The sequence below is a fragment of the Heterocephalus glaber genome, unplaced genomic scaffold, assembly GCF_053883595.1.
Source record: "Heterocephalus glaber isolate CG9 unplaced genomic scaffold, H.glaber_assembly_v1.0 deba00001564, whole genome shotgun sequence".
Lineage (NCBI taxonomy): Eukaryota > Metazoa > Chordata > Mammalia > Rodentia > Bathyergidae > Heterocephalus > Heterocephalus glaber.
Genome location: NW_028258351.1, coordinates 7,515,167 through 7,530,354, shown reverse-complemented (window position 1 = coordinate 7,530,354; position 15,188 = coordinate 7,515,167). Strand labels below are relative to the sequence as shown.

The 15,188-nt window shown below is 38.6% G+C and overlaps 1 protein-coding gene across 5 annotated transcripts in view; it reads right to left on the bottom strand.

The window, feature by feature from the left end:
* The window catches only part of Myo1d (myosin ID), a 334,710-nt gene that overhangs the window by 212,902 nt on the left and 106,620 nt on the right, over positions 1-15,188 (bottom strand). For all 5 annotated transcript variants that reach the window (XM_004870605.4, XM_004870606.4, XM_087191492.1 and 2 more), the window contains exons 6-10: positions 10,975-11,070; positions 7,079-7,195; positions 4,819-5,022; positions 2,486-2,631; positions 2,296-2,410 (exon numbers count right to left, since the gene is read on the bottom strand). In XM_004870605.4, the coding sequence (XP_004870662.2) occupies positions 2,296-2,410; positions 2,486-2,631; positions 4,819-5,022; positions 7,079-7,195; positions 10,975-11,070 (678 nt within the window). The remainder of the gene's footprint in view (positions 1-2,295; positions 2,411-2,485; positions 2,632-4,818; positions 5,023-7,078; positions 7,196-10,974; positions 11,071-15,188) is intronic.

Here is a 15,188-nt window from a genome sequence, read left to right as displayed (position 1 = left end):
GAAGGGAGGGCTAGGAATGGGGAAAAAAATAAGAACCAAGATGCATTACGTAAAGGTACAATTCCCAATGAGAAATGTAATTGTGTTGTATACCTACAATGTACCAATAAAAGAATTTAATAAAGTGCAAAAAAAAATAGTTGATATCTTAGACTTTAGGACTACAGAATTAAAGAGCAAGTCTTCTGTCCCAGGATAAAATTAAAATTCCAACTGCATTACTAGAAGCTGTTGGTGTTTGGTGTGTATTCTAGTGACTCTTAGAAGTTTAAGGCTGCTTCAAACATTGCTTAAGGCAGTGGCTTTCAAACAAGGTTCCTCCAATAAACTGGCAGGCCCAGGAGGTTTCTTAGGGTACAGGGAGCCAGGAGAGATGTGATGGAGTAGCCTAGGAGCATGGGACTCTGCCTTCCCATTCCCTCTCTAAACACAACAGCTTTGTGCAACAGCTTTATCTGCTACGCCTGTGGAATTTGAATGACAAGTTTTAGATAAAATTTGCTTGTGGATTTGACACTCTGATTGTTAAAGGATATTTTGGCCAGTGCCTCTGGATCATATCTGAATAACAAATTTTATAATGAAATTTGCTTTAAAAAAAAATCAAAGCTCCAGTTATATCTTATACAGCATATTCATTCTTAGAAAGCTTCATTTAAACTTAATTGAATTGAATTAAATTTTTGTTTGTTTTTTGTGGGGTTTGAGACAGGGTCTTGCTATGCAGTTCAGGCTGGACTTGAACTCACTATGTAGCCCAGGTTGGCCTCGAACTGGAGGCGATCCTCCTGCCTCAGCCTCCCAAGTGCTGGGATTAAAAGTATGCACCACCATATGGCCAGCTGAATTACACTTTAAATGTGCTATAAGAGTTGATTGTTTAACTCAAACTACAGGTAGCTCTTTTATAAAGTGACTAATAACTCTTTGGTTTATTTGTAAGTAGGTAAAATTTATGTTAGTACATTTTTTTTTTTGGTACCGGGGATCCAACTCAGGTTCTTGAGCTTGCACAGCAGGCGGCAGAACCACTGAGCTAAATCCCTGGCCCAATGTTAATACACTTTAATGAAATGTTTTTATGGTATTTTAATGTTTAACACTTGGGAAGGCAAAGATGCAATTTGAGGCAAGAAAGGTACTTTTTTTTCCTGAAAGAGAGAAAAGAGAAAAATAGGAGGCTAGGAAGGAATGTGAAGGTAATTTAAATATGCCATTTCAAATAGGCTTTTCACTGCTATTACACTGGATATAGAAAAATAAATATTAACTTTATTTTTATTGTGTAACAAGAGGATAAATAGTTTTATACTCAGAAACTTATGGAAACTTGGAAGTTAGCACTTTTCCAGTCCATTCCTGAAATTGTTTTAAAGTACATATAAGAATGGCCAGGAATTTAGCTCAGTGGTTCCAGTGCCTGCCTCCTAAGTGCAAGGTCCCGAGTTTGATCCCGGGTACAAAAAAAAAAAAGAAAAATTAGTAAGTCTTATTTCTCTTGTGAGTAGAAGATTTAATCATAGGGGATAAGGAATCCAAACAAGTCATTCCTTTCAGCCATGATCTCTGGGGTTTGGAGGTCCTCTTTCATGTCTTTATGAAGTATGATAAAGAACACTGTACAGTACACATAGTCGCCAAGTGCCATCCAACAGAAAGGCAGGCTCATAAAAACATGACAATATGTCCTCATCAACCTTATTCACTGGATCTGGCACTGTGTGACTTCTGGATCTTCCTCAAAGTCAAAATGACATGAAAGGTAAACTTTTTGAATTGATTCAGAACATGGAAGCAACCATGACAGTGCAAATAAAGATAGTCATGAAAGAAGACTTCCAGAACTGCATCAGAAAGTGCCGAGAACAATGGGATAAGTGTGTTCAAAGTGAGATGGAGGATCTTGAGGGGCATCAATGTGTCTTTTACTGTAATAATTTTTTTAAAAATTTAAACATTCACTGTATATTTAGATCATACCACATATAAATGCTCTAAAATTCTAGTAGACACATATGAACCAAGAAGCCCATGTGGTAACCAGCCATATGGTGACAACATTAAATTTACTGGTTGTAACCCCGCATGTTCTGGGCACTAATGAATGAGTCTATCAAATTGGAGAAATCCACCAATATCCATGACAATGAACTGGATCTACATATCCCAAAAAAGGGAAGCTAAGGTTCAGATGTTTTAAGTACCCAAAGAGATCAAGAAACACCTAGAAGGATAAGCTCAATAATTTTATCAGCAGCACATGAGACACAGGAGATATTTTCCACCAGCACTCACGTGCTTCCAAGGGATGCCCTCCCGCTGGTACTCCTCTTGTTCCTGCTTCAGAACCAGCTGAATGAACAGCTGCTGCAGTTTCTCATTGCAGTAATTGATGCAGAACTGTTCAAAGCTACATGAAAAGGGATAAATTAGATTTAAACAAATAAAAAAATTAACAAGGTTTTAAGTATCTTAACTAGTTTACCTATTGTTGTCGAAGATTTCAAAGCCGTAGATATCCAAGACACCAATCACAGTGTTTTTCCCATGGATTGTGGTGTCATAATTCTTGACCTCAATAATGTCATTGATACGAGTGACGATCCAACAAAAAAGGCGCTCATATATTGCCTGTGAGGAAAATAACACCGTAAATTTTTGCCTGCTTAAAAGATCTTTGTTTGAATTTGTGATGTCTCAAATTCTTGTCTACCATCTCTTACTATTTAGTATCAATGGTTTGGATATTTTTTTCTTTTGCAGTGCTGGGATGGAACCTAGGGCCTCACACATGCTAAGCAAGCCCTCTGTCACTGACTACATCCCCAGTCCTTTTAAAATATTTTGAGACAAGGTCCTGCTAAGTTGCCTGAGCTTAAACTTGCCATCCTTCTACCTCAGCCTCCTGAGTAGCTGGGATTATAGATATGTACCACCATGCCAGCTAGTAATTTGGATTTTTAAAAGACTATCAGTTACTACATACATCCCAACTATGTTCCCCAGGCATGTCTCCATGCCGCACTACATTAATAATATGTATATTTCTTGTCTAAGCCACTTCATTGTTAATTTCATCAACTATAAAAAGTTGGGGACTGAATTAATGCTCTACTAAAGCTCTGAGTTCTAAAAATAGAAATACTGATTTCTAATCATAAATAAGATTCTGAACCATGAGACTCAGAAATTCCCTGAGAATCAAACATACATCCACCACCCAAGGACACACATTCTACGATGCACATGGAGAAAGATGCCACACACAGCACACATACATGTCCTGATACACCATGCTCTGTAATGTTACACCTTTGGAAAGCCTTTTCCAGACATGTTCCCCAGGCACCTACTCTCTTCCCATTTTCACCACCCCTTTATTCTCCAACTCTCTCCAGTCTTCACTGACATGATTCACCAAGGACCCCAAGTACTTCTGTACAGAAACTTTTTTGTAGTCTGTGGACATCTTAGCTTCTCCATGTCACTCAACTTAGTTTCCTACTCTCAAAGCATTTTCCCCTCTGGGATTCGTAACATCACCCTTTCTTAATTTCCTTTCTGTTTTACTGGTTGACCTTCTGGGTGACCTTTGGTAGGGTCGCCTCTACCTGACTGCTAAAAGTTGGAGTTCTTCCTGATTCTCTTCTCACTCTCTAACACCTTCTGAGTTATCCCACTCAGTGTTACACGATACTGATATAATCCGACTCCCAAAAGTGTTACCACAACTCAGACCCAAGTCTCTGGGCTCTGAACTCAGGGCTTGACTCTGTACCTGACAATGATTTGTAGACTTTTCACACCCACTTCAAACTCATGTCCTATCAGGACTCTTGATCTTTTCACTTCCGAAAACTGTTCTTACCCTTCTTTGAGTCCCAAATAAATTGCCCAAGACACTTGGGAACTCATATATTCATCCAATAAATATTTGCTGAGGATTTACTGTGTGCAGTTTGTTGGAGACACACTACTAAGTGAACACAAACACAATTTCAGTCTCCAAAAGGTCTAGAGAGAAGGGTGAAGGAAAAAAATCATACATACACACACTCACGCACTCTCTCACACACTCATTCACACATGCTAAAGAAACAGTGCGTGGCAGCTGAGGGAAATCTAATTTATTCAGTGTTGGGGGGCAGGGAAAGCTTCTTACAGAAAGTAATGCTTGGGCTAAGGTCAGCAGGGTAAGTAAATGGTAGCAAGGCAAGAGGGGAGAAGAGCAATCCACACAGAGGAAATAACATTTGCAGAGGTCCCGTGGCTGGAAGAAGAAAGAGATAAAAGTAATTTGTGAGGCTTCAAAGACTAATGTGCTGGAATGAGAAAAGGTGCCTGGAAGACAGTATGAAATGAGGCAAGAGAGGCAGGCTGGAGCCAGACCATGCTAAGATAACAGCCTTGAGTCCCTCATTCCCATGGTTGGTCAGATCTGCTTTTCTGACAGTGACATTCGGTCAGGGAGTTTCATTAAGCCTGTGATATCCAGAAAGTCCCACTCATAGAGGGGTACCTCAGTGCATGAGTTTAGTTCTTTCAAATATTCTGGTCCAAACCAAATTGATTGCGAACCGAATCAAATTCAAAAGTTAGGTTCAATGTTGACCTTATGTGGAAATTTGACTAGGTTCATGACCAATTTGGTTTGTGACCAGAATCATGGAAAGAATTAAATTCATGAACTGAGGTACCACTGTAGTTTCTAAAGGCCTTAGGCTGGAGTCAAGGGATGTCTGGATACCTCTCACAGGATTTTGCTCGTGCTACAGCTGAGATCCACCATAGGCTCAAGGCTCATAAGTAAAATCTCACCTTGGCAAAGGCATCTCTGCCATAGCTAGCTTCTTGTTCTGTGTGCTGCTTGTCGATTATGTCACGGCCTGTGGCCACAGTCCGGAAAAGAAGGGCTTTCTCAACCATGTCTGTCTTAGTAGAGAGCAGTTCTGCTATGATAGATACAACCTTGCCATTCTCAATAAGAGGCGTGTCACCATCTACTACAAATTTTAAATTTCCCTGTATTAAAAAATGAAAAAACAAAACACACCATTTCCAATAAGGTTTTGAAACTTTATGTCAAGAATATATTTGTCAGTTTAAATATAATTCTAGTGACATTTTATATGGTAACAATCAAAAACCTAGCACTTCATCCATCCTTTTTCTTCTACAGGAACTTTTCTTTTGATTTTCAGTGTCTGTTTTGATAAAAGTTCTATATATTTATATATTTATGCAATCAAATCTATGAATCTTTGCCTTAGGGGTTCTCTTCCTTTTGTTCCATTTCTACTGCAAAGGTTTAATGAGTATTTGGTATTTTCTTCTAATACCACAATAGTTGTTTCTTGTTCACTTAAACCTATAATCCACTCAATTTATTTTGGTGTGTGTCATAATGTAAGGACTTAACTTTATTTTTTCAGATGGTTAGTGTTTTGGCAACATTTACTGAATAGTCTAGCTTTTCCACCTGATTTGAAATGGCACTATTTATATATATGTTAAATTTCCTAAGTGTCTGAGTCTACTTATATTCTACTCATTCAATAAACAATACTTATTAACCAACTACCAAATGTCTAGTACATTAAAAATGTGTTGATTAACTTGATCTAATGCTGAATTTGTACAACAAATTGTTTTTTGTTTTTTTTTTTCCCAGTACTGGGAATCGAACTCTGGATCTTGCACTTGCCAGGCAGGTGCAGTGCTATTGATCTACATTCCCCGCCCTGTATGACAAGTTTTAAGGTATTATAGCTTTTACTATCATTTTAACTTTAGAATTAGGCATGTCTTTTCCCTTCCTCAACCAAACCATTTTTTAATATGCTTAATTTGATCTTCTTATAGGCTTATTGTTTCTCATACTAAAATAACGAGGTCAAGTTAAAAACAAAATAAAATTCATATTTGGATTATTTATGAACTAATTTAAAAACATGAGACAAATTAATATATACTAGTCTTCCTAGTCTGGAATATTTATTTATTGCATATATTGCTACGTAATATTTTCATATAGATCTATACATTTCTGATTCAGTGTTAAATCTTGCTATATTAAAATGAAAGGTAATTTTAATCCAGATACGAATCCAGATTGATGTTTTAAGGTTATATGCTCACAAAATTTCAAACATCTCTAATTATATTCAGGGTAATAAAAGTGCTCCAGCACATGGTTGCCTTACTTTTTTTTTTTTCGGTACTGGGGATTGAATTCAGGACCTTGTGCTTGCCAGGCAGGCAGTGGCACCACTGAGCTAAATCCCCGGCTGCCTCACTTTTTGAAGTCTAAGGTATGTGTACTGACTGGTCTGTTGTAGTGTTGGCGCTACAATGAGCCAGCTGCACCTCTGAGGCAGCTATGCTATGCTTTGGGGGTCATTTCTCATCATGTGAAATGAGATGATCAAATCCAGCTCTAGGGCCAGGGATTTGGCTCAGTGGTTCTGCCGCCTGCCTCACGAGTGCAAGGTCCCGAGTTTGATCCCTGGCACCAAAAAAAAAAAAAAAAAAAAATCCAGCTCTAATTATCTACAGTTCTGTTTCAAATGCCATTGGAGGGCTGGGGATTTAGCTCAGTGGTTTTGCTGCCTGCTACACAAGTGCAAGGACCCGAGTTCAATCCCCGGTACCAAAAAAAAAAAAATCCTTCAAATGCCATTGGAAATTCATTCTGTTAGTAGTCACATCATTGCTGAATTATTTCCTCCTTGAAATTAACCAGTTCCAGGTTTGATGACATATCAATGAACTGAAACCATAGTCTCAAAACTTTTATGGCTTGGAAAAACCCTCATGATATAAAATAATGGAGCCACAGACTAATTTCTTCAAAATGTGAGCAAAATTTTCCCTAAATAAATTACTTTTAAATTAAATTTAATTTGGGGGAGTACCGGAGATCGAACTCAGGACCTTGCACTTGCAAGACAGGTGTGGTGCCACTGAGGTAAATCTCCAGCCCTTACTTTTTTAAATCTATAGGGGAAAAAAAAGTCTTCTGAAGGAGCATTCTGTTCCACTACGAAGAAAATATATTCTGAGAGGCATCCCTACTCACCAAGTGAAGAATAGCAGCCAAAATTTTATATACTGTTTGAATCTCCTCAGGTTTGAAGCCAATTACTTTCATGGCATCAGCTACTACTTTGAATTCTGCAGCATCATTGATAGAAGACTAGAAATAAAAATGGAAGACTTAAGTCACCAATATTTCACATGAGCATTAAAATCTAACAATTATGAAACTAAATTCATGTTTAACCAAGATCTTGATGCTTTTGTGATAAATCACTGGAAGGGATGATGAATATCCAGGGAAAATAAAAATTATTTCAGAGGTGGAAACATCATTCGGCACATAGGAAGCACACTTGTGCATGAAAGCTATCACCCAAAACAGGCACTGTGCACTTTTCTGGATGCTACTGTCTTGAGTTGGCTCAGAGAAGCCAATCACAGCTTCATCGTCTGTAAAGGCCACGGCATGGGATGTGAGATCAGAAAGGGAAATGTTCAATGTGGGAGATTCTAAAGCATATGGCTGGTCATTATCATTTGTGCCTCCTTATTTCACAATTCGTCTTGTGTAGGCTGGCAACATCCCTCCCACTATTGTATAATTGGGCTTCTTATTTCCCAGGTGAGGAGAAGCAGACTTCTGAGAGCAAAGAGGGCAAGTGAAGTCATCCAGCAAGCTGTTAAACAGTCTGGGACTATACTTGGTAAGGATTTGGTAAGCCAAATCATCTAACTGGTACCATGGCATTAAAAGATGAATAACCTGCCTTTAAGGAGCAGTGGTCATCAGGTTGGAAATATAAATGTGTAAACAGAAATTCACAACAAAGCAATGGTAACTGCTAATGTTACAAGGTTTTCTAAAGTGGTAGCTACAGACTAATCCTTTTTTCTCAGTGAGTTCCCCTCTTGCCCGAACACAGAGACCTGGCCTGAGGTCACTGCTCAGTAAGGGCACAGGAAAGGGATCTCTCTGCCTGAGGAGCTCATGTTTTTCTGGCTCCCAGGAGAAAACCAGGCAAACTTCTACATCTACTAGTTTGTTGTTGTTTTTTTGGTTCGGAGGATCAAACTCATGTCCTTCCCCTTGTGGGGCAAGCGGCGGAACCACTGAGCTAAATCCCCAGCCCTGTACCTACCAGTTTTTTTTAACCTTTTATAAGATGCTTAACTTCTCTGAGGCTCAATTTCCTCATGGATTAAAAAAACTACATGATAATACATTCCTTACAGGATTGCTGTGAGAATCAAATGAGAATTTGTATAAAGCACCTCCCTAGTTCCTAGCACATAAAAAAGGTAGCCAAATATCAGACATTACACTTTTTATAAACTGCAACCATGTTGAAATTGCAAAGCAAATGGACCAAAAAAAAAATCTTAATGTCCCATTGTGAGAAATTGCCGACTGCTTCCCTATCAGCCATTCCCACTCCCATTTCTTTTTTAGAGATAGAAAGGTTTGTCTACTCTTCTTCAGTGGACACCCTTGTCATGACTGGCCTGTGCTGAGGTTCAGGAGATAAATCATCACTGGGCTCCCCTTATCAAGTGACTGGTAAACCATGGGCAAGTGGCAATGTTCTGATCAGATCAATAAGGCACAGTGGAAAGTGTGTGTGCGGGACAGTGAAGGGAGGCTGGGACTGTGTTGTCCCCCCTCCATCACTTAAAGAACATGAACCAGGAACATTTCCTTTGCCTGTGACTCCTGGAACTCCTGATGACATTTTGGGACCACGAGGAAAATCAGACTGAGAATACGAGCCAGTCCAATGAGTAGAGAAGGGTTTTAAATTGGGGAAACAAAAAACACCTGGGTCCCTAACAACATTGTTAAGGCAATGAATTAACCAATTCTGGAACTGCCCCATCTCAGGTTTTCTGAATTAATTATGTGGGATAAGTAAGTTCCTTATTGTTTCTGAAGACTTTTAATTGGGTCTTCTCTTATTGTATAGAATGTCTACATTTTAAGCCTTGTTAAAAATATATGTAATCCAATACTTTACAGTTGTTAAAATTATTATGGCAATCTGTAGTTTCATGGAAAGATAATGATTATATTGTAATATAATAAAAGCAGGCTTATTTAATTGGGATTTGGCAAATGCTTTAGCTTAAAATATATATATAAACTTATCAATGATTATCTTTGGATGGTAAGATTTAAAAGTTTTTGTTTCCTTTTGGTTCAACTTTATTTTAGGTTTTTGATTATGATCATGTGTTCTTTGTTTGTTAGAGAGGAAGAAAAAAATAAAGGAAAAGTAGGAACAGAAAACTTCAATGAAAAGTAAACCTAAGTTGAACTTAACTTAGAAAAAAAGGCTGAATATTAATACTTTCTATGGGAATTCAACATGACTTGGTCAAAAGTAATTTAGTTAACAAAAAAAGGTAATTTAGTTAATATGACAATCTCACTGAAAAGGAATATTGTCAGTCACTGCCTTTTTGGGAGGGGGGCGGTTTACCGGGAATTGAACTTGGGTCCTTGTGCTTTTGAGGCAGGTGGCAGAACAACTGAGTTAAATCCCCTGCCCTTCACTGCCTTTTTAAAAGTGTTGATTTTACAATATTCTCTACATCTTTAAATATCTCTGGTAATTCTCAGAAAGGTGAAGAGTGCCCTCTGTTATTTGATTTTCAATTAATTTTCAGACAAGTATTTCTGCTCTTAAGCTACTATAAAAAGATGTGCAAACTAAATGTCAAATAATGGAAAATTAATTGTAAAGATCTAAGTATCATTTATTTTTGTGGGTAGCAATAAAAATATAGCTAATCTAGTAATGAAGGAATAATTAACATAAGGTGAATAATATAGAAATCTTTTAAAGTAAATACCTCCCACATCTTAGATCCTTTTCTTTTAGAATTTCTTGTATTTTTCACCCAATTAAAACAGTAATACATCTTTTTATTACAGAAAAGTTAAAAATATAGAAAAGCAAAAGACAAATATCCATAATCTCACCCTTTCCTAATAAACAATTAAATGTGATGAGCCAGGCACAGTGGTACATGCCTATAATCCCAGCACTGAGGGCAGCTGAGGCAGGAGGATCACAATTTTGAGTCCCACAAGGGCAACTTAGAGAGACCTTGTCTCAAAGCGGGGGAGAAAAAAAAAGTAAAAGGGCTGGGGATGCAGCTCAATGGTAGGGCACTCCTGGGTTTGAGCCCCAGTATCCAAACCAAAAACAAAACAAATAATGAAAAAGTTGTGATTTATGTTCTCCATATCTTATTCTATACATTTATAGACATTCCCTCCTACAAACTAGGATAATGTGATTACTGGTTTATAATCTACCATCAACAAACTAATATTAGTATTAGATGTAAAATGACAAGCAGAAAATAAATTGGAAATAAGAGCAAAACTGTGCCTGCTTATATGTACACAGCACTTACATGCAAAGAAAGAGGAAAAAATGGATAATTTTGAGAGTTGAGAATACACACAAATACCCCAAGGGTCAAAAAACTATTTCTAGGATATATCAAAATCAATATTAAAAAAAAAAGTGAATGGAGAACTAAAATGCTTTTAATTCAGTTTTGTCTTACCAGTTTGCCTTTGGCTGAATCATATGAAATCTTAGGAGGCAGACTTACTAGTTCTGCTAATATTTTTTAGTGTCAAAATAAATGAAATAGGATTAAAAATTAAAAATTAAGAGAACACTGACTATAGAAACTTCTATTAGATGGTGACAAAATATAGCAATAGATTATTAAGCAAAGTTTTCAAAGTTTTCAATTCAATAATGTACTGCATCTTTGTGTCTGAGAATTTTAAAAATACAGCAGAATAGAAGAGACATTTATCTGCCTAAAGGCAGGAGGCTCAGCCAGATAAATATTCAATGTCCCTTCTGATCTTTGTCTGATTCTATATCTGAGAAATCTCAAAGAGGAAATTCTCACCTTTAATTGAGCTCCAACATGGATATAGTTGTAAGATGAAAGGGATTTCTGGAGATATAGAGAACGTAGTATCTGCTCTGAACCTCCTTGGAGTAGCTGAAAAATATTTAATTGGAAATAAACTGGTAAATATAAGCTGAAATCAAATATATCAAATATTCTAACAGCAGTAATCTAGCTTTTACTCATTTTCAGGTCTTAACTCATTTAGGTCTTCCCATTTCTAGCTTTGAAGTTTGTGTGTATGTTTTTAACCCAGGTAAGTGCCTTCAGTGTCAACAGTATCATCAGTTATGTGGAATGCTGTTACACAGTCATGAGGAAGGCTACTGAAAAAGTCTCAGCTCACTCATAGACATAACTAGTGTGAAAAGTTCTTGCTTTGAATATGGTCATGTGCAAAACGAGATCCCTTGCACTGAGGTGTCCACTTGCTTAGCAGCCTCATTAAGGACAGGTTATTGCTGTGCTTTAGAATTTAGAACAAGTCAATATTGCCACGGAGGTAAGAGGCCTCAGCAGACAGTCAATGCTGAGTCACATGGATGCTGAGGCAGCCTTTCCTCACCAGCACCTCGGGAAAGGAGGACACCTGGGAGCCATGAAAATAGCGTTGGTTCATCGTGTGGGAAAGCCACAGGGGGAAGGTTGTGAGTTCTTAAAATATACAACTCTTTTATACTGGGTAGAAAAATAGTTTATTGAGTCACGGGGAAGACACCGAATCACCTTGCTGCAGACAGGCAAGTCTGCCCACACCCTACAGAGGGCCCAGTCGCATGGAACACTTGCCGAATCAGCCTGCTGCAGACAGGCCTGTGCACGCCCTACCGAGGTTCTGAGTCGCACAGAAGATGCCTAATCACCCCGCTGCAGACAGGCAGGTATGCCCATGCCCTACCTACCGAGGTCCTGAGTCGCACAGAACAGGCCGAATCAGGCCACTGCAGACAGGCACCCACCTGATTCTACACTACAAAGACGCAGAGGTCACCAGACCACCAGACCAAGGTACTGAGTCCCACTGTTCCCAGCCCAGAGGTAGGGGCTTCTGAGCCGTCGCCCCACTGCTCCCAGCCCAGAGGAAAGGGCTTTTGGGCCACCTTCTGTCCCGCTGCTCCTGGCCCAGAGGAAGGGGCTTCTGAGCCACTATCCCACAGCTCCTGGTCCAGAGGGAGGGGTTTCCCAGCCACCATCCCTCCGGCTGCTCCCAGCCCACAGGAAAGGGCTTTTGGGTCACCATCCCTACCGCTGCTTGTGGCCCCTGGCCCACCTCACCCAGCTCAGAGGAGGTAATCCCTGCAGGCGCTAACAGACCCCCACCCCAGTCGAAATGAGAAAACACGTAAATAAGTCTCAAAACCAGACTTCCAGATCACCTACAGCAACCCTAAAGGGAAATGAGATGGAACACTCTTGATACTCAATCACCTGGACCCACTGAACTGGCAACAAAAGGGGATCTGGAAAAAATGAAATCAGAAATAATTTCTCAGATAACAGGAGAAATTGTGCCCCTAGTGCAAGACATGATTAATAAATCTAGAGAGGAGCTGAGGAACATGATGGAATCCCAATATAAGAAACAAATGGAATCCATAAAACAGATGCAAATAGATTTCCAGGACATGAAAAACTCCATTGAAAGTCTACACAGCAGAATGATCCAATGCGAGGACAGAATTTCAGATATAGAAGATAAGATTGCAATTAGTAGCCAGGAAAAGAAAAATTGCTTCAAAATTATAAGGCAACATGAGAAATCAATCCAGCAGCTGCTAGATGATGCAAAAAAGAATAACACAAGACTGATTGGGCTCAATGAAGAAACAGGAGAGAGTGCAGATGACATAAAAAATCTCTTCACAGAAATAATGGCAGAAAACTTCCCAAGCAGGGGAAAAGAGCTTGACATACAGATAAGTGAGGCATACAGGACTCCAAATAGCCTTGATCAAAAAAAATCTACTCATAGGCATATAATTGTTAAGATTCCAGAAACACAACAGAAGAACAAAGTTCTCCAAGCAGTCAGAGAAAAGAAACAAATCACATACAAAGGAAAGCCCATCAGAATCACAGCAGACTTTGCAACACAAACCATCAAGGCAAGAAGAGCTTAGAGTGACATATTCCAAGCCCTAAAAGAAAACAGCCTCCAACTCAGATTGATGTACCCTGCAAAATTATCTATCAAAATGGATGGAGAAATAAGATACTTTCACGACAAAGAGCACCTTAGGAACTTCGTGAATACCAAACCAGCACTCCAAAGAATTTTACACAATAGCCTAGGAACAGACATTGAGGATCACAACCCCAGGAAGCAAAGCAGAATGAACCCATCTGGCATGACAAGAAATTAAATGTAAAGGGGGAGAACCCAACAAAAAGAAAAAGTCATGGCAATGACAAGTCAATACGTTTCAGTTATAACCATCAACGTTAATGGTCTCAATTCACCAATCAAAGGAAATAGACTGGCAGAATGGGTCAAGAAGCAAAATCCAACAATATGCTGCATACAAGAAACACACTTCATTCAAAAGGAAACTCATAGACTGAAAGTTGAAGGGTGGAAAACAATACTGCATGTGACAGGAACCTGAAAAAAAGCAGGAGTAGCTATCCTCTTTGCAGGTCAAGTAGATTTCAAACCAACACTGATTAAGAGAGACGAAGAAGGACATTACATCCTCGTAAAGGGAAGAATCCAAGAGGAAGAGATGACAATCATAAATATCTATGCACCAAACACTAGTGCACCCAACTATATAAAACAAATACTAACGGACATGAAAAGTCATATATGCACTAATACAATTGTAGTGGGGGACCTCAACACCCCACTGTCACAAATAGATAGATCAACTAGACTAAAAATAAGTAATGAAATAATGGAACTCAATCGAACTCTTGAACAAATGAACTTAACAGATGTTTACAGAGTCTTCCACCCCACAAAATCAGAATACACATTCTTCTCAGCTGCACATGGGTCATTCTCCAAAATAGACCACATACTCACACATAGAACATGTTTAAGTAAGTGCAAAGGAATTGAAGTTGTCCCCTGTATATTATCAGACCATAGTGCGATGAAACTGGAGATCCACAGCAAAAGAAACTCAAAAAATTTCATAAACATGTGGAAATTGAACAACACACTTCTGAATAACCAATGGGTCACAGAGGAAATTAAAGAAGAAATCAGACAGTTCCTTCAATTAAATGACAATGACAATACAACATATCGGAATCTATGGGACACAATGAAAGCTGTCTTACGAGGGAAATTCATAGCAGTGAATATGCATATTAGGAAAACAGAACAAGCCCAATTAAACAACCTGATGCTGAACCTCAAGCTTCTAGAAAAAGAAGAGCAGGACAACCCGAGAGCTCATACAAGGGAGGAAATTATAAAGATCAGAGGAGAAATCAATGCAATGGAGACTAAGAGAATGATACAAAAAAATCAATGAAGCCAAGAGTTGGTTCTTCGAAAGAATCAACAAAATTGACAAACCTTTAGCCAACCTTGTCAGAAAAAGGAAAGAAAAGGCCCAAACCCATGCAATTAGGAATGAAAAGGGTGAAATGACCCAGCAGACGCAGCAGAAATCCAGAGGATCATCAATACCTACTTCCAGAACCTATACGCCAATAAGATGGACAACACACAAGAAATGGACAGATTCCTAGATACATATGAATTACCAAAGTTGAAAGAAGAAGACCTAAAAATTCTGAACAACCCAATATCAACCAATGAAACTGAAAATGTAATTAAAAACTTATCACCTAAGAAAAGCCCAGGCCCTGATGGCTTCACTGCTGAATTCTACAAGACATTTAGAGAGGAACTGCTGCCACTACTGTTTAAACTCTTCAGTGAAATTGAAAGGGAAGCAATACTCCCAAATTCATTCCTGGAAGCAAGCATCACCTTGATCCCCAAAGCAGAGAAAGACCCAACTGAAAAAGAGAACTATAGGCCAATCTCACTAATGAACATAGATGCAAAAATCCTTAATAAGATACTGGAAAATAGAATGCAGAAGATCATCAAGAAGATCATACACCCTGATCAAGTGGGATTCATCCCAGGGATGCAGGGATGGTTCAATATATGAAAATCAATTAATGTAATACACTATATCAATAGAGCCAAGGACAAAAACCATATGATTATCTCCATAGACGCAGAAAAA